The sequence below is a fragment of the Fusarium verticillioides genome, chromosome 9 (genome assembly GCF_000149555.1).
Source record: "Fusarium verticillioides 7600 chromosome 9, whole genome shotgun sequence".
In the NCBI taxonomy this organism is placed as follows: Eukaryota; Fungi; Ascomycota; class Sordariomycetes; order Hypocreales; family Nectriaceae; genus Fusarium; species Fusarium verticillioides.
Genome location: NC_031683.1, coordinates 1,171,914 through 1,190,774, shown reverse-complemented (window position 1 = coordinate 1,190,774; position 18,861 = coordinate 1,171,914). Strand labels below are relative to the sequence as shown.

Genomic DNA, 18,861 nt, shown 5'->3' with positions numbered 1-18,861 from the left:
GCGAGTAAACGTCCTTTAAACATATTCATTAAATATGCACTATTGTCGGGACTCTGCAAGACACGATATAAGAAACCACCTCTATCTGGGAATGAGTTTTCAATAATATAATGATACAGCAATTCCACTTTGGAATGTTTTGCATCTTGGAGAAGAGTCAAACTATGCAAAGCCAGGATACCCATTACTACAGTATGCTCCCTCTTCCTATGGACAGATATTTAGGCTGCTGGCTGATGAGGAGTAAGACGGGCTCTGCAGATTGCCGACTTTGGTAGTGGGCGTCCTCTTCGTTTTCAAAGATTGTGCCTCGTGTCGAACTACGCAATAACTATGGGAGGGGATATTGCCTGATGCATTTTTGAATGCCATGTAAGTGTGTAAACTTGATGCTGGGCTTTTTCGAGTCAAGCAACATGTTGACTGTAGATCATAAACCCACTTACAAGGAAGACTCAACAGCCTTGGAACACCTTGGACGACATTGGATTACAGGGCCTGTCTTCACTTACTAAGTTAATTGGTAGTCTAGCCCCTCTACCCGAATCCTACTGTATCTACAGATCTTATCGTCATCATAGACTAGAGTCGTCATCCAGTCACAACTGCAATGGAACTAACTTGGAGTGCTGCTAAGCCTTGTTTGGTTCTGAGACCTGAGACGCACGTACGCGGGGTTTCCACTGTCTGTTGGTGGGCAACTCATCTCATTCAACCTAACGTTAGCATGAAACTTAACTCAACTCACTCTGGTCATCTCATACATAAATCCGTTCTATCTCGTTCTGTCCGTGATAGCCATGTTATAGTCTTAAACAGCCATGGACAACTCTCAGACCTCATCAGAGCAACCCCAGTCGGAAAGTCCAGAAGAATTGCCGCCTAATGACGATAACAATAAGCCCTACCATTCTAAACGACCTCACAAGAAGTCGCGAACTGGATGTCGCAATTGTAAAGCTCGCAAGGTGAAATGCGACGAGGCTCGCCCTGTCTGCCGATCATGCAGATTGCGCAAGGCTGATTGCGTGTATCCTACTCCCGCAGCCTCAACTGCTCCCTCTGCAAATAGCAGCATCACCACCAATTCTCCTCAACGACCACTAGAACCTCTATCCGCTCCTCAGAATGCTCCTTCGCCAGACGTCGTCTCTGTCTCTTCTGGTGATGAGCCTACGGAAGAGTTTGGGCCGTTGACCGTCTCGCCCGTGTTCCGCCACGGCCAAATGGACGTGACAGATATGAAGCTCCTTTGGTTCTACACTAGTTCAACGTGTACCTCTTTCTCTGTGGACCAGGGACCCGCGAACCCCATCAACGAGGTCCTAAGAAACAGAATGGTTCAGGTTGCATTTGAGAACCCGTTTCTCATGGATTCGTTATTTGGTCTCGCAAGTCTTCACATGCAGAGTCTTGAGTTGAGCCACGACCCTGCACGTGCTCTCACCTATCGCGCCCGTTCCTTTGAGGGATATCGCTTGGCTGTGGAAAAAGCACAGCCGGAGACGTTCCCGGCGTTATTGGCCAATTCTCTATTGCTCACTGCTCTATCATCCCAAAACTTCCGCGATGAGGATGGTAAAAAGCTTTACTTGATCGATTGGATGATTGTCTGGAGGGGAATCGGCCTCGTCATTGACCTCATGGGTGTTGAGAAACTCATTGACTCAGGCCTCTACTGTTTGTTTAACAGACCTTCTGTCGACGTTGAGCAAGCCACAAACCACATTCCTGCTTGCCTCGTCTCCATGCTCAACTCCATCGAACCCACTGATCCAGACTTTCTCAACGTGGAAACCTACTACGAGACACTTCAATTCCTCGGCTCTTTATATCAGAACCTACACGACGGTTTCGGGCCCATCATGATGCTGCGGATCATCACCTGGTTCACCTTTGTGCCCCGGAATTTCGTTCAGCTCGCACGCGAATTGCGCCCTCGGGCTCTCATCATTCTCGCGTACTATGCAGCTTTCCTTAAGTTCCCGTCTGATGTCTGGTGGATAAAGAACGTCGGAAATCGTTCACTGCGAGATCTTTGCGAGCACATCGGCCCAGAGTGGCAACAATATCTTCTTGTCCCGCACATGGCACGCCTCGTTGAAGGCGAGCTCGAGCTTGGAAGAGTCTTGTTCGAAGATCCAAATTGGTCACCGCAAAAGCCCAACAGCCTACGATTAGACCCAACGGCATCTGTCACCCTTGTTGATGAGAAAGGACGACGTGTTGAGTGGATACCTGCTGAGAAGAAGCTTGTGCTCATGGATTCAAGAGGCCAAGTTATAACCAAGGGAGAGGCTATTGAGAAATGGAGGACTGACATAAACTCTACCTTTACATTCGACCCATGACTGAACGCGTTCAATGGTGGCCAATTTAATAAAATTTATGATGCAGGGAGTCAGGAAACGAAAGAATGTTTGGGAACGGTTCATTGGATACCCGTGAGACTTGAAGGTCTCCCCTTTAGCAAAAATAGAGTTATATTTATGTATAACTAGGAACCTTCCACTTCTGCTATAAACTCATCATGAGGTACCAAGATATCATGCTGGGAGTCATCACTCAAGGTCATGGAAAAGAACGCCGAGGAGGAATTCCTTTCACGGATGTTGAGTAAACAAAATGAAATAGGCCAACTGTGACATCGACTGGAGATTGGTGGATATTAAGTATAGTCAGGTAGGCATGAGGTCTACGGGAGGAATGGAAACTTTGGACCTTGATCCTAAATGATGAAAAAACTTAGGTAACTTTATTTAAGCTTAGGATATCTTCACATAAGTCTAGTATGATACCTAATAAAAGCTCTGATATTTTCTCACACCCTGAGGGCATTAATCACATCACGGGCAAGTCGAAATGGTTCACATTTGGTAAAAAAGAAAGCTTGATATGGCTACAAGAGGAATTTTGTTGATTTCTTAGTACACAGCTCACAAAAGAGACTCGGTGGAGCTTATGAGAAACCTCCCGGGACCTTTGTTCCTCTTCTCTATACACAGGTCCTTTATTTCTCTCCTCCCGTCTCCCGCGGCATTAACTTCAATACTTAAACCCCTTACTGACCCTCAAGCTCAGCAAGAATCTTCTCACCCTTGGCCTTGGCGGAGGCGAAGTCACCAACCATGTAGAAGGCACCCTCAGGAAGGTTGTCACCTTCACCGTTAAGGATGGCCTTGAAGGAGTTGATGGTCTCCTTAAGGTCAACGAGCTTACCCTCGATACCAGTGAAAACCTGGGCGACAGTGAAAGGCTGGCTCAGGAAACGCTGGATCTTACGGGCACGCTCGACAGTAAGCTTGTCGGCCTCAGACAACTCATCCATACCCAGAATGGCAATAATATCCTGAAGAGACTTGTACTCCTGGAGGATCTGCTGGACACGGGTGGCGACGTCGTAGTGCTCTTGACCAACAACTCGGGGATCCAACATACGGGACTTAGAATCGAGAGGGTCGACAGCGGGGTAGATACCCAACTCAGAGATACCACGAGATAAGACAGTGGTGGCGTCCAAATGGGCGAAAGTGGTGGCAGGGGCAGGATCAGTCAAATCGTCAGCAGGGACGTAGACAGCCTGGACTGAGGTAATGGAGCCCTTGGTGGTAGTGGTAATACGCTCCTGCATACCACCCATGTCAACGGCCAGGGTGGGCTGGTAACCGACGGCAGAGGGGATACGACCAAGAAGGGCAGACACCTCGGAACCGGCCTGAGTGAATCGGAAAATGTTGTCAATGAAAAGCAGCACGTCCTGACCCTCTTCGTCTCGGAAGTACTCAGCAACAGTCAAACTGGCGAGATATTGCATTAGCTGGCGTCCAACAAGAGTCGTAAACAAAACATCGTGGTGTAGTATGAGTATCAGTGTATGTATGTGTGGGGGATGGGGCTGGTGTTGAGGCGTTGTGGCAGGAAGGGAAGGCACTATCTATCAACTTACCCGGTAAGGGCAACACGGGCGCGAGCTCCAGGGGGCTCGTTCATCTGACCGAAGACCAGGGCGACCTTGGACTCGCCATCAAGCTGAATGACGGAAGTCTCCTGCATTTCGTGGTACAAATCGTTACCCTCACGGGTTCGCTCACCGACACCGGTGAAGACGGAGTAACCACCGTGGGCCTTGGCGATGTTGTTGATGAGCTCCTGAATGAACACAGTCTTGCCGACACCAGCGCCACCGAACAGACCAATCTTTCCACCACGGGCGTAGGGAGCAAGAAGATCGACGACCTTGATACCAGTGACAAGAACCTCAGCAGAGGTGGACTGCTCGACGAACTCGGGGGCTTCGGTGTGGATAGGAAGGCGCTTGTCAGTCTTGATGGGACCACGCTCGTCGATGGGGTCACCAGTGACGTTCATGATACGACCAAGAGTGGCGGGTCCGACAGGAATGGTGATGGGAGCACCGGTGTCCTGGGCGGAAGCACCTCGGACGAGACCCTCAGTACCTGCAAAAATGTGTTAGGGGCTGAAGTATGAGAAATTTCGAAGCGATCATAACGTACCGTCCATAGCAATGCAACGGACGACGTTCTCTCCCAAATGTTGCTTGAGGATGTTAGAATTGACCAGTCATACAAGGCAATTGGACGTGAACATACGGAAACCTCGAGAACGAGCTTCTGGCCATTGTTCTCAGTCTCAAGAGAGTTGAGAATGGCGGGGAGCTTCTGAGTATCGAACTTGACTGCAAAAACGTCAGTATTGTTTTCGTCGTCTTGTACCAGGCTCGCCGAGAGCCTATGATAGATGATTGACTAACCGTCGACGACGGCACCGATGACCTGCGAACAGTCGGGTTAGCGCGGAGTTCTTGTGCGGTCGGTATTGCCCGGGCGACCGGAATTGACTGAGGAGCGGCTCGTTCTCACCTGGTGAATCTTGCCGGTGCCGACGCTGGCAGTGCTCGCCCATCGGCTGGAGATGGGGAGTCGGAGAGATGAAGGTCGGAGGGCACGTCGAGGGACGACGGCCGGGCGAGCCGCGCGGGCGAAGGAGGAAATGCCGCTGCCGAGGGAAAAACACAAGGGTCAGCTCAATTGGGCTTCAATTGGGAGGGAAACGTCATCGAAAAATCTTCGACATTCGTTCTTGCGATTGTTACTCACCTCTTGAACATCTTGCCAGATGACAAAGAGCGATCAGAGATGGGAGTGGAGAGAGGTTGGTTGAAGCTGAGGGAGAACTTTTACGGGAGGTGAGCAGTTTTGCTCGGGAGGACGACTTGGTCGGTTAGAGCTTTCGCAGAGTGTCACGTGGAACGCTAGCCCGAAATTACCTCTGGCCCCGCCCCGCCGGGGAAAGCTGCGATGCCGGCAATTTCCCGGGATGAACATGACGGGATTATTCGCAGAGACGCTCCCACCTTGTTCCTCGGGGAGCAAGAAAAGACCATACCTTGATATAAGGTGTTAAAATAAAGTCAGTAAAGGATATCCTAAAATTATGCTAAGTTACCTAAGACTTTTAATTATTTAGGATTAATATACTACCTAGGTTTTCTTTCCTCCCCTGTCTTGTGAAAAGAGCCAGGCATTTTGGTAGACATGTAAACAGCGACAAGGGGGAGAGACTGAGAGATGCCTTACATATAGTCGTCACTGAGTCCTTATTCCTTAGGCCTGCAGGCAAAACTAAGTGGCTTTGTTTTCATCTTCAACTTAATCATGGGGACGATCCATTCTTCCTTACATGGAAAGGTGAATGACTGAGCATCGATCCACACCCGAAGCCGAATCTTTAGCCAGTCTTCTCATCCTTGGCTCTATGCGGAGAATTGACTCAATTGTTGAGGTTGAAGGCATCGGTGATCTCGTAGTCAGGTAGGGAACCCTGGATGCCATATTGAGAGGGAACATACAAGACAGAGCGGGGAAAGTAGCATTAACCTGGTTTGGTTTACTCCGTACATACATGTCTGCTGCTGAGTTCAATGAGATGGTGGTGAAATCTCAAGATGCATTGGCTGATCAGAAAACCACGGAAGTACGGATACTGCATAACAAATAAATACCGTGCTCAGTGGAGATAACGAGCGTAGCCTGATCAAGTCGAAGTGTTGAGCGCTATATCGATTCACATCTCCATTACAATATCATGATTTCAATCATTACCAGCGTCATCCACGTTCTTTTCCACATGAGATGCTGTCAATTCAAGGCTTTTCTGGGGCAACAAGACCAGTCAGGGACCCCCATCTTGCATCCCATCTTCTTCCCTCAGGTGTTTGACCCTATTGGTCTGGCTGTTAACTATGGTCCTGGCTCTAACCAATGATAACGGGCAATTGCGAGCTGCAAGGTTTAGGTGGCCCATTAAATTTTGGCTGAGATTTGCCAATTGTTCCATTACCATACTCCTCCGTACGTACAGAGTACAACTTTTTCCCTTACCTACCCTTGGCTGTTCAGGCCGTCCGCCATTAACCGACCCCGGTTCAAACCTACAGTATTGGATTTCAACCTGACGACATCCAGATTAGCTTCGGCAACCGGGTTTCAAATAACACTTATACCCATTCATTCCTTGCGCTTGGAAAAAAAAAGGTAATGGTCCAGACACTGGAGTTGACTTCGACTTCAACAATTGAGCCAATTCCACGTATACTTTGAGGCTATCGCACGATAAGTCTTTTGCAGCTCCCTTTAGGAATTGATGCCCCATTTTATTATGTAGCTCCATCATCAATTCGGGGCCAACTGATTGTAGTGTATCCATATGGTAGGCATTCCAATTCCTCTTTGTTTGGTGATTTGATTATTTTGCGATTGGCTGTGATTCGAGCCTGGTACTGCACGGCACTGGCTGCGAGAGCATTTCACTGCCACCTTGATTCAATGTGATAATGTAATATGTTGATCGGTCCTTGTGTCGTATAAATAATGGCCTTTCGTTTTGAAATCTTGATCTTCATTCTTTACTCTTTAAGCATTACAAAAACTTCGATATGTGCCCTTATATTTCGCCGCGTGATATCTAGCTACCTGCTATGTAGTCAACAAGCGTGATTCCAGTACTCGCAGTGCCTTGCTATCGTTTGCGCAGTATCCAGATGATTTCCCCCCTCCCCCCATCCTAAGAGTCTCCCAGCGGTTGAGATGGCAAAGTATGTCATTTTCGCCGCTCGAAATGACAATACACTGACTTTATTATGCAGGACCGCCGTCAATAAAAAGGCGAATTGCCAGCCCTGCAACGCCAAAGGAGGTAACTGGCGGCAGGGTCACCAAGCCAAAGGAAAAGGGGACGCTTAAGGGGAAGAAGAGCAAGTCGAAGGACGACGAGTGAGTTCGCCCTTTGTTTTATTGTTTTGTACTGCTAATCTCAACTTACCCAGTCCTCGGGGAGCAGGAAAGCATCGGACCTTGATATAGAATGTCAAAATACCTAAACTCAGCAAAGGGTATCCTAAACCTGTCCTAAACTGATTCTAAACTTAGATCTACATAGCTACTTCAGTCTCTTTATCACTTGGGATCGAGGTCCCAAGTTTTCTTCCCTCCCCTAGGTACCTCACCTTGCCTAGTAGAGACCTGAAGCCTGAAGAGCGCATTCCTCCTTGCCTCCTGTGCTTGAACAGTCCTACAGCTAGCAAGAGTACATAACGGCGAATTGACTCAGACTAGAACCGCTACGTGCGGTGTGGCAGGGGTGACTCGTGCCAGCCGATGTGTGTTAAAGATACCTTACTGTTCTACACTTCGTTTTGCTAATTTGCATTGCCTTTACTAGTCCTCCCGCTACAATGCAAGTTTCGCTCTTCTTCACCTATCAACACGCCCATCCGACCGTCGATGATGAGGATGATGAGGATAGCTCGGTTAATATTTTACGCTACAAATTGGTATTTTAAGCCTTGCCAATTAATTCGGCACTTTAGAGGATATCGGAAAGGAGAAGAACCGCCGTATTGCTACCAAGACTAGGTATTCTGAAAGGTATCTCCCGAGGATATTTCCCTGCTACTGGAGATACTCGAGGAGAAGAAAGCGTTGAACCACCGGCAAGAGTGTTATGAATGGCTCTTGTGAGATGTAATTGATTGGGAGGTAGTAAATGCCCCTGTGCTACCTAAGGCACCTTATGATGGTGCCAAGTTAAGGGGGTAACAAAGACCTTTATCCTCAGTGATGAAAATACTAAGGGAAGTTTAGTATCTTTTAATAGAACTTTAGGCCAGTTGAATCTGGCACCCTAATTCAACATGAGAAGTCTGATTTACCCCTGATGAGTACTAATTCAGTCCTGATTTTGAGTTACAAAACCTAGAATTGAATTTTAAAACCAATAGTTCAACAGCATCTCTGGGTTTATTTGCTGTAAGATCAATGATCAATGCCTTGCGACTGGTAAAAAAAAAGTTACTCAGGACACTGAAATTGCTGTTCTTGATGACTTTTATTATCTCAGATGTTATAATATATCTGCAAAACAAAACAAACCACCGACACATCAACGGTCTCAACCAATAACGGCGCACTTTGTAACAGTCCCCGCCCAATGAAGGAATCACTCTCGCCGGATACTTCTTGCAGCTTCACAACGGCCCCCGTTTCCATCTCTTCTTAATCTTCCATACTCAAGACTACTGAGAAATTGTGGACTCAAGAGCCAGGACCTGCAAGATCATGTTAAGAAACGCAAACAGTCATTTGAAAACCGAGTTCACTTACCAAAGCAGTTCGGCAGGGAATATAGATATGAGTCCAGTTCTTCCTGTTGTTCCATTCCATAGGGGTAGTGAAGAATCGGGTGTTCTCATCAACACGGTTGTGACCACCAACATCCTTGCTATCTGTGTTGAGAACGACACGGTAAGTTCCTGCGACTTCGATTCCGATACGGTAGTCGCTGAAGCTGTTGGTTGGGTGGAAGTTAAAGATAAAGACCAGACCGCCGCGTTCAAACACAATAACTTTGTCACCTTCATGTTTCAATGAGATATACGCCTGCGGCGCATGGAGCCAACCATATTTGGCCTCAGCCTTGTTCATCAAGCGGTCAAAGTGATCAAGGAACTTGTATCGGAGCAAGGGATCATCCGTGAGGTTGAGCTGTCGTCGAGCATACCAGAATGAGTTGTTGTTGCCCTCACGTGGGAAGTCGAGCCACTCAGGGTGACCAAATTCGTTACCCTCAAAGTTCAGATATCCCTCTCCGCCTAGGCCATGTGTCACAAGCCGAATCATCTTGTGGAGCGCCATACCGCGATCAATGACAGGAGTCAGGGGCGACAGAGTAGACATGTTGGTGTACATTTCAGCGTCGCATAGATGCATCATGAGAGTTTTGTCACCAACAAGCCTATACATGTTAGTGGCTGAAAGTGAAACGAGTCAAAGGAGCATCAACTTACGCCTGGTCGTGGCTTTCAGCATAGGCAATAGTCTTCTCGCCATGTCGACGGTTGGTAAGCGTATGGCAGATGTTGCCAATGTCCCATTCATCATCCTTGAGTTCCTTCAAAATCTTGATCCACATATCAGGAATGGCCATGGCAAGGCGGTAGTCGAATCCGACGCCACCAAGAGAAAGTGGCAGGCAAAGTGCCGGCATACCAGACACATCCTCGGCAATGGTAATGACCTCTGGGTAGAGTTCATGCAGCATTTCATTTGCAAGCATCATATAGACAACAGCCTCCTCATCAACATCTGCGCCGAAGTACTCATGATAACCACCAGAAAAGCCCCTGTTGATATTAGCACAATAGGTCAACCAGACTGTGATAGTGTCACTTACGTGCCCATGCCATGATGAACATATAGCATGCTGGTAACTCCGTCAAATCGGAAACCGTCGAACTGGTACTCATCCATCCAAAAACGTAAGTTGCTCAGCAAGAACCGCATCACCTCATGGTGGCCGTAGTTGAAAAGCCGGCTGTCCCATTGATCGTGTCGGCCCTTGCCGCCACCATGGAAGTAATGGTGATCGGTACCATCAAACTCGTTGATGCCATCAAGCACGTTCTTGGACGCGTGGCTGTGAACAACATCGAGTAGCATGGTAATTCCGAGGCCATGAGCGGTATCAATGAGCTCCTTGAGGTCCTCGGGAGTACCGTATCGGCTGCTAGCAGCGAAGAAGTTGTTGATTTGATAGCCAAAGCTGGCATAGTACGCATGTTCCATCACAGCCATGAGTTGAATCACATTGTAACCTAGGTTCTTAATTCGTGGAAGCATGTTCTTGGTAAACTCCTTGTAAGTCGCAACCCGCTGGTCAGGGCTGGAGATTCCGACATGCGCCTCGTACACACGAACACTTGCAGGCTTCTTGGGCCGTGCATTTTTGAACTTGTATGTCTCGGAGGCTGGAGGGTTCCAGAAGTGAGCATCGTATGCGGGAGACACAGACAAATCCTGTGTCACGTACTTGATCCAAGCTGGAAGTCGGTCGACATGCTCGCCATTGGGCAAGTTGAGCGAGATCTAGCGAGACATATCAGAGGCTATGTCTTATAGTTGTGTCTGGATTTTAACATACCTTGACTTTGGAAAGATGAGGAATGGCAGGCTGTCCATCTTGGGCAGGAATTGTAATTTCAAAGACGCCAAAATCGTTCTTGGTCATGGGATGAGCATTGCGGTCCCAGTTATCTAAGGCATATGGTGTAAGCACATTGGGTACACGATCGAGTTGGGAGACGTACTAAAGTCGCCGATGAGGAACGCGGCAGTGGCATTGGGCGCCCATTCGCGGTAGACAACATTGTTATTAGCATCGACGTTGAAGCCAAATTTCTCAGCGCCCTATAGACAACAAGCATCAGTAACGCGACTCGCCGTATGGGAAGCTGGAAGCCTACCCTGCTGAACTTCTCAAGGCCACCTTCGGTGTCGTTGATGGTCTTGATCCAATCTTGGGTTTTAGAAAAGCGCCTTCTGAGGGCTTCGCTGAAGGGCTCCAGCCAAGGATCGAGCTTCACAACACCTAGAGTACATTGTGAGCGTGGTGTTCTTGGATATCAGATCATCACATGTCAGGCCATGCGTAGACTTACCTGTACCGTCGTTGGGAATGTCACCCGCAGCACCGCCAGAGTGATTGGGGTCCAAGGAATTGGACGAGTTTTCAGCAATTGTGGCCATTTTTCGAAAATGAAATGAAAATACGACACGGTTGTAGAAGGGAGGTAGGTCTCAAGGTGGGCGGGGTAGTCGGGATATTTGGTGTTGCAAGCTTCATAAATTGTTGAGCTTCAAGTGAGACACAATTGAGGGAGATGAAGAAACGACACAGAAGCACAAAGGATCTTGAAGCAACTTCCCAGAAAAAAAGAGGCTTGAAAATTAAGATGAAGAGTCAGAAAATTGTGGCAACAGAAGTAGAACTGCAATATCAGAGACCTTGCAACCTCCTATCTAGCTCATTCGCCTAAGGTAAGGTAACCTACCTTTCAGTTTCAGTTCGGTTGCCCACCCACTCAGAGCTTTATCGATAAGTTGGGATGACGTCGCGAATGGTGAATTTCTCTCAACGGCTACGGTACGTATCTGTACGCTGTCCCTTAAATGGAAGGCATTTTCAGTCTATGTGCCTGCAACGCCCAACATGTGGTTGAGAGGGTGACATTGGACCCAACCGAGAGCCTCGCAATATCGCCACTTCCTGTAAAAGATTCTTCTGATGTTGCGCGAGAATCACGGTGCAGTTCGAACGGATCCCATCAAATTCATGGAGCAAATAGTTAGGTACGTAACTACCAACCTACCTTGGTAGTCTAGGGGAGGAAAGAAAACTCAGTACCTTAACCCTAAATGATAAAAATACTTAGGTAAATTTAGCCTAAATTTAGTACTCTATTTACTAAGTTTATTTCGACACCGTACATCAAGGTTCGGTGTTTTCTTGCTCCCTGAGGGTAGTCTGCGCTTTGGGGGGAGGCCGGGGGCTAGTATCAGATCCCCCATGTCGGCCCGGCTTGTTTAGCGGGGACGCCGCTGCAGTCTAGGCCTGTCAGTGGCTGCAACTCGCTATCAGCTCCTGCGCGCAATGCCTTGACGGTTGGTCTGGGCTCTAAGGTGTCTGGGCTCTAAGGTGCCCAGCAGCCTAGCAGCCTACCTTAGGTACACACTTACCTAGGTAGCCATCCGACCCCCCCGATAGCGGACACTGTTGGTGGAAGGACCCCGTCCCGGAGCTGGAGGTCAGACAAAGCGCAGATCGCTAAGGTACCTAGGTATCATATAATCCTCAATTCCGTAACTACCCCAGGTTCAATCATAGAAGCATCGCCTCCCTACGCCAGTCCTATAACCAACTCGCCGTGACTCTTTATTTCCATGTTATTGAATCGATAGGCTCTATCGTCGGCCTTGCTCTCGCACGACCGCATTAAGCTGTAACGGGTCCCCGCATCCCGTCATCGTCGGCCCAGATATACTACAACTCAGTCGACTGTCGCCTGATCCTCCGCTCTGTATCATCCTTCAATATTATGCAAACTGAATATATATCACAATGTTGCCCTTCGTAAGGGCACTACCTGCCGCTCGTTGCTGTCTTTGCCATCTCTCACGCTGTGCCACACGGCCGGTGCCTACTACGACACGTTGCCTATCCTCTTACAATACTCGATTACGACAACAGTACCGCCGTATCTCAGGCTCCTCTATAGCTTCACGACGCAACAACGACTTTAATTCAGGCTTCAGCAGCAGCTATGACCCATCAGTCGATGCAGGGCGTGGCCCCATGTTCAACAAGACCAATTTCGGCGTACCGCAGTTCTACCCACGCGATCTCAAGAAAAGAGTGGACGACTACGTCGTTGGCCAGGACCGGGCTAAGAAGACAATATGCGCAACCATCTTCAACCACTACCAGAATCTACGGCGAAGACACCAACATGAGCACGAAGACCGGAACAGGCGGGATAAGGTAATGCGCCAGAGGTTTGCGAGAGACAGAGAACTGCATCAGAAACGTCGTGAGATGCACCCTGTCGAAGGTCAGCGTGTACATGGTTCTATCCCCGAGCGCTACGCTGCTGATACTCTTAAAGATGAGTTCCCGGGCCACAATGAGTCAGTCCGTGCACTCCACGATAACCACGAATTCGATGACGACCCAATGGACCATCTCTACGTTGCAGAGGATATAACAGCCCCCGACCACGTCAAGATAGACAAGAGTAACCTCCTTCTGGTTGGTCCCACGGGTGTTGGCAAGACTTACATACTAGAGTCTGTCTTCTTCTATCAACTGTTAAAACTATCATACTGACAGAACTTAGAACGCTGAGCAAAAAGATAAACGTACCCTTCTCTATCTGTGACTGCAACTCCTTCACTCAGGCTGGATACATAGGACAGGACGTTGAGACCTGCATTGAGCGGCTCCTTATCGAAGCCAACTATGACATTAAGGCAACAGAGCACGGTATTGTTGTCTTAGATGAATTCGACAAGATTGCAAGACGCGAAACGACTACTGGTCGGGATGTTGGGGGAGAGGGTGTTCAGCAGGCGCTGCTGAAGCTCGTTGAAGGAACAAAAGTCACCCTCAATGTCAAGGACAACCGCTCATCCCGATCTACGCCACCTATCACGACGAACTATAGCGCATCTGGGCCATCTTCCTCGACTCCGCAGGCGGCTCCTCCAGGCGGCAAGGTTGACCAGTATACTATCGACACTACTAACATCCTCTTTGTGTTCTGCGGCGCCTTTGTCGGGCTAGACAAGGCGGTCCTGAAGAGGGTTGCAAGACCGACGATAGGGTTCGGCGGAGAGCTTAGAGGGCGTTCCTCTATGTCTGGCAATAAGCAAACTCTGCCGGCAGAAAGATATACGCATTTGCCTCACCACAACCCTCAATCAGCTTCATCGTTCACGCCGTTAGATCTTACCACTCCTGCTGATCTACAAAGCTTCGGTTTTATTCCCGAGTTGATAGGGCGTCTGCACAATATCTGCGCTCTTAGCCCGCTTTCTGAAGAAGATCTTTTACGTATTCTGACTGAACCCAAAAACAGTCTTGTTGCTCAGTATACCGCTCTTTTCGAGACGTACCCTTCGCGCTTGTTCTTCACAGAAAAATCATTATATGCTATCGCGGAGCGAGCTGCTGCTTCAGAAACAGGGGCCCGAGGTCTCAAAATGGAGATGGAGCGTGTCCTAGCAGAGCCCATGTTTGATGCTCCAATGCCCTATGTGCTCATCACCGAGGCATGCGTAAAGGGAACGGAGAAGGCAGGATACTGGGGTAAGGACGGCCGGTTTGAGGTCGACAGAAGAATGCAGGCAGAAGAGACAGCCAAAAGGGAACCCGAGAACACATTCGAAAAGTATCGAGAAGCAGGACAGAGCGGTGGCTAACTTCACTATTATTTATTGGACGAGGCCCTCAAGGAGCAAAAGGTATCCCAAGTCTATACTAAATTTATCCTAAACTTATCTTAAACTTATCCTAAACTTATCCTAACCTTATCCTAACCTTATATCAAGTTACCCAAGTCTTTTTATTACTTATGATTAAGGTCTTAAGTTTTCTTTCCTCCTTTAGGAGGCTTATTGGAGCAATTACTATTTTGATTAACTGGATTTAATGTCGACAGAATGGTCAGGCAAAGCTTCGGGTTATGCCCCCACAGAGATAGGCAAGCGAACAAATTCAATCAAACAGATGACTCGACTCGGGTTTCGTTGTTGTAGTACAGTATTTACACCAAGAGGACTTGATATCTCTGGAGCGACCGCGAAACCTCCGGTCATGTCCATGCGCACCAGAGGCCCTTTACACATCAATACGTCTCCGTAGAGTCACTCCAGCTTCTATCACAAAGGAAACGATATTGTGTATTGAATTTAGTTACCCTTGGGGGGTGACTGGACCATACCCTTGCCAGCATAACCAGGAGAGGTGATACCAGTGAAAGGATCGGATTTTTGGTTCTAAAGGTTCTGGTTAGCCGGGTGACCAGAGGCGATGTAGACAAGATGGAACATACCTTGAGGAACTCGTTGGTCTCCTCCTGGTACTCCTGGGTCATGGTGTAGGGAGCGGGCTTGGCGAAAGCACGGATAGTACCGAAGAGAGCGACACTGGCGGCGAGACCAATGAAGACACCCCAGGCGACGCGGGCACCGGTTCCAGGGGGGTCGACAGCGCGGGGACCGTGAGGACCGAATGCAATCCAGTAAGCTATTGAGAGAGTTTGAGTTAGTTTTATAGTTATGACGCAGTTATACATGGTGATGCAGAGAATGGGCCGTTGATGTAACGGGCGAAGCTATATCGAGGCCCCGTCTACCAATCAGAAAGACGAATTGGGTGCTTGGGTTCTACATGATGCAATTGAGGCTCGTAGAGGGTCCAATGCAAGGCTGAAGCTGTGCAATTGAGGTGTTGCCGAGTGAATCATCAATGACCGGCAAGGCTGAAGCATATATTGCAATGTGTTGTGGTGGTTGTGACCCAATATCTCGGCTACACGGGCGGGATGGAGGTATTTTCGCAGTAGAGGAGAGTTTGTGACGCACCAGCTTTCTTCTCCTGGAGGGTCAGCTCGGTCCAGTTGGACTGCATGCGATCACGCAGAGCCATCCAGAGCTCGGCCTGCTCTTGGAGAGGCATGCCCTCCCATCGCTTCTCGATGTTGGCGAGGGTCGGGTTAGAGATGGCGTGAGTCGAGGCAGCTCGGTAGGCCAGGGCGGGAGTGCTGCGCACCAGGCTCTTGCGCAGCAGGTTGGAGGCTGATGTGCGCAGCATCGTGAACGGTTTATGTTAGGTAGTCGGCGATGACGAGACGAGCGGGAGAGAAGCTCAATTGGTGCGCTCGAGAGCGTGGAGTGCGAGTGCGAGTTCGAGAGGTTTCGTGGAGAAGAAGGCGAGTTATTCGGGGAATGTCAGAATTAGCAAGACGGGAGCAATCATACGATGGGTCCCTCTTGCCTCGGGCTTGGATTGGTGCATCTCTTGATCACGTGATCTACTCTTTTCCTTGTTGCCGGTTTTGCACGAACTTGATGAAATCGCCTTGCCCATGATTGGCCAAAGCTTCCAAGACACTGAACCCAATGGCATGGATCAGATGTCATGAATTAATTGGACTCGATATTGACAAGTACCCAAGTATGTATGAAATTTGTCGAGATGAAACAGGTTCAGGTTTATCCTGGGTTCCCTCGCATATCTTTCCTGCATCCAAGAGTTATTACATTCAATCTCCCATGCAATATCAACCAGACAAAGTTTCATGTCACGATGGGTATGGTGACTTCACCCGTCAAAGAACAAGGACCAACAGTAAACACCAAGTGTGCTCAGCTGATTCCGGCAAGGTTCGGAGGTTGATACCTGCAACGGGCTCTGGAGACGTGAACATGTCAGAACCTGGCAGGACTCTCTCTATCACTAGGCCGATCGATGAGCACTTCTGGAGTTGTTACTCCTGTTCTTATTAACCATCACCTATTGCTGTTAACTGCAAGTGTGATTCCTCCTCTATCTATACTGGAATAGAGATGCTCCTATATGCCCGCCTCAGATCCTAATGCGACTTTTGCTCGTTTATCGATGCGTTCCCACAAGATCTTACAATCATAACATAACTGTGCATATTGTCTATCCATCTAGAACTTGACGTCAAACAAGTTCTTTCTTCGAATCCTTTCGCCGTACTTGTAAAAGATAAACGGCAATGGGATTGCTGCAGCTGCAATGAAGCCCAGCAATGAGGTTCCCCATCCATAACCTAGGCTCTTGTACATACTTCGTCCTGCAAGAGGTAATAATGCTCCAACCAGCGAACGGAGTACAGTACTTGCAGCAATTGCAGACGCAGCATACTGAACGTAGGCATCGACCAGGTAGACTGAGATGCACATCTGATCAAGAGTCAGCAAACTGAAAATGGGTTGCAGCATGTAGAGGTAGAGCACTAACAAATACGATAATCATGCCACATCCCAAGAATGAAGTACCAATGATGGGCACAATCCAATGGTCTTTATTCTCAGCAGACCACCCAAACATAAACAATCCAGCCGGAACGATAAAGCAGGCTCCCCCCATGAACGGAAGTCGATACTCTGGTTTGGGCTCTCCACCATTCTTGCGAGTGAGGTACTGAGCGAAGCGGTCTATTGATGCTCCAGAAATGGCAAGGCCTGTCAGAGAGCCAACTCCGAGACCAATATACGACAGACCAACTGATCCGCTCGAGAAATGATATTCTCCCTCAAAGAGTGTTGGCATGGCTGTAAAGAGGAGGTATAGATACCCGTACACCAGAGCCATATAAAATGATAGAAGCGACACGATCGGCGCGAAGAGAAGCATCTTGGTAGGTCTCGTGATAGCCAGACGGAAGACTTCCTTCGTGGTCGTGCCATTGTCAAGGATTGACCGAAGCTTAGTGTTCCCTGTGTCTTTGCGCAGCTTCTTAGCCTTCTTTTCAAGGAGAGCGTACGCATACGTTTCCCTCATAAAAATGAAAGCAGCAATCGTGATCGCACCAGCCTATTGATAACCAGCGTTAGCCTTTGGTTCAATGCTCAGTATTCAAGTATAGATATGAGGTTTTACTTACAACAATAGCAACAACCCAGAAAGACCATCGCCAGCCCTTCGCTGCCGAAAGATATCCACCAGCTGGAGTTGTCAGCTTTGAGCACCACTCAATCGAAAGTTTCACTTACCAATCGGTCCAATTACTGGTCCAAAAAGGGGTCCCAGAGCCCACGAAGACATGGCAGCTCCACGCTTCTCCTTGGAGATCATATCAGCTAACGAGCCGGCTCCGATTGTCAGTGGGCATGATCCAGCAAGGCCAGCTAGGAATCGGAACGCAATAAGTCCCCCCAGGTTAGGGGCCTTGGCGCAGGCCACAGTGAAGGCGACGAAGAGAGCATTGCAGATGTGGTACAGCGGGAGTCGGCCGTACATTTCGGACAAAGGCGCGATGACTAGGGGGCCAAAGCAGTAACCAAGAAGATATACTGAGACGATGAACGATGCCAGTTGCTCGTTTGTCGAGTGGAACTCCCTCATGACTTGATCGATACTTGGGGCAAAGATGGAAGACGCAAGTGGCCTGGAAGTGTTAGGTAAATGAGCTTTATGAAAGGGAAATGGCCTGTTCGTACGTGACGAATGTAACGGATGAGACGAGGATGACATTGATTGTCTTCTTCTTCGTTGACCAGTTCTGAGGGTTGGCTGGGTCGTCAGGGCCGTCCCAATTAACAACATTGGGGTCATCGGAAGGAGGATCATCGAATTCGACTGATGTTGATCCCTCTTCAAGATCCCTTTCGCTCTTCTTGAGATCCTCCTCGAGTATTGGCGCTGGCGTGGCAGCACTGACCAGCTGGTCATCAACCTCGACGTGTTTCATGCTGTCTTGTATGTACTCGTTGGAGTAATTCGACACTTATGAGCAAGTTCTACTCGTCCGATAGTCTGAGTTCTGACGGACAGCATCAGGCAAGAAGATGCTCGTGTAAGGCTGAGGGTCTAAAAGGAGTTTGGAATGGTAGGGTAGGGGCTTGTTATTATATGTTCGATCCCCATCAGCTCTGAAGCTTCCCTAGAGGCACTAATGCATACTACAAACGAAGGGACCATTTGACCGGGAGCCTCAACGGCAAACTGTTTATGTCCGTGACTTAACGTCGAGGCCGGTCTACCAATCTGGAGGCCGGGAGTCATTGGGAAGTGGGTGTAGATGATCCAAGCCAGTCTTGACAATGGTATGGATTGGTAATAGTGAACCCTCGCTATTCATCCAAAAGTACTTATCATACTGAACCAATAGTTTCAGTCAAATCGAGCAAGTAGGAGGGATAAGCAACCCCAAATGCGTAAGGAAGTAATGTTATAAGTTGTCCTGTATCGGAGTCG

The 18,861-nt window shown here is 48.6% G+C and overlaps 6 protein-coding genes across 8 annotated transcripts; 2 read left to right on the top strand and 4 right to left on the bottom strand.

Moving 5' to 3' along the window:
- The first annotated feature begins 714 nt into the window (after window positions 1-714).
- FVEG_11353 (hypothetical protein) lies at window positions 715-2,825 on the top strand. Its single transcript, XM_018900580.1, has one exon. It carries the CDS (start codon window positions 822-824, stop codon window positions 2,349-2,351), a length of 1,530 nt encoding a protein of 509 aa, XP_018758875.1. The 5' UTR covers window positions 715-821; the 3' UTR covers window positions 2,352-2,825.
- On the bottom strand, window positions 2,745-5,399 carry FVEG_11352 (ATP synthase subunit beta, mitochondrial). Of its 2 annotated transcripts, XM_018900579.1 has the most exons (8): window positions 5,288-5,363; window positions 5,118-5,232; window positions 4,881-5,016; window positions 4,772-4,793; window positions 4,611-4,696; window positions 4,515-4,557; window positions 3,947-4,457; window positions 2,745-3,797 (listed from the first exon to the last, which is right to left on the bottom strand). In XM_018900579.1, the coding sequence occupies exons 2-8, from the start codon at window positions 5,126-5,128 to the stop codon at window positions 3,062-3,064; spliced, it is 1,545 nt and encodes a 514-aa protein (XP_018758874.1). In that variant the 5' UTR covers window positions 5,129-5,232; window positions 5,288-5,363; the 3' UTR covers window positions 2,745-3,061. The 2 variants fall into 2 exon arrangements, with proteins under 2 accessions (XP_018758874.1, XP_018758873.1); XM_018900578.1 differs by having other exon boundaries at window positions 5,118-5,399.
- Window positions 5,400-8,301: 2,902 nt separating this feature from the next.
- Window positions 8,302-11,657, bottom strand: FVEG_11351 (1,4-alpha-glucan-branching enzyme). Its single transcript, XM_018900577.1, has 8 exons — window positions 11,015-11,657; window positions 10,820-10,944; window positions 10,664-10,763; window positions 10,498-10,610; window positions 9,751-10,442; window positions 9,365-9,700; window positions 8,682-9,312; window positions 8,302-8,626 (listed from the first exon to the last, which is right to left on the bottom strand). Exons 1-8 carry the CDS (start codon window positions 11,100-11,102, stop codon window positions 8,594-8,596), a joined length of 2,118 nt encoding a protein of 705 aa, XP_018758872.1. The 5' UTR covers window positions 11,103-11,657; the 3' UTR covers window positions 8,302-8,593.
- Window positions 11,658-12,024: 367 nt separating this feature from the next.
- Window positions 12,025-16,590, top strand: FVEG_11350 (ATP-dependent Clp protease ATP-binding subunit ClpX). 2 transcript variants are annotated; one of them, XM_018900576.1, is made up of 3 exons: window positions 12,025-12,964; window positions 13,019-13,199; window positions 13,250-16,590. In XM_018900576.1, the coding sequence occupies exons 1-3, from the start codon at window positions 12,475-12,477 to the stop codon at window positions 14,331-14,333; spliced, it is 1,755 nt and encodes a 584-aa protein (XP_018758870.1). In that variant the 5' UTR covers window positions 12,025-12,474; the 3' UTR covers window positions 14,334-16,590. The 2 variants fall into 2 exon arrangements, with proteins under 2 accessions (XP_018758870.1, XP_018758869.1); XM_018900575.1 differs by having other exon boundaries at window positions 12,025-13,199.
- On the bottom strand, window positions 14,302-15,881 carry FVEG_11349 (cytochrome c oxidase polypeptide 5, mitochondrial). Its single transcript, XM_018900574.1, has 3 exons — window positions 15,498-15,881; window positions 14,966-15,159; window positions 14,302-14,909 (listed from the first exon to the last, which is right to left on the bottom strand). Exons 1-3 carry the CDS (start codon window positions 15,724-15,726, stop codon window positions 14,823-14,825), a joined length of 510 nt encoding a protein of 169 aa, XP_018758871.1. The 5' UTR covers window positions 15,727-15,881; the 3' UTR covers window positions 14,302-14,822.
- Window positions 16,323-18,502, bottom strand: FVEG_11348 (hypothetical protein). Its single transcript, XM_018900573.1, has 5 exons — window positions 18,105-18,502; window positions 17,658-18,052; window positions 17,549-17,610; window positions 16,903-17,478; window positions 16,323-16,844 (listed from the first exon to the last, which is right to left on the bottom strand). The coding sequence occupies exons 1-5, from the start codon at window positions 18,353-18,355 to the stop codon at window positions 16,590-16,592; spliced, it is 1,539 nt and encodes a 512-aa protein (XP_018758868.1). The 5' UTR covers window positions 18,356-18,502; the 3' UTR covers window positions 16,323-16,589.
- Between the last annotated feature and the right edge of the window lie 359 nt (window positions 18,503-18,861).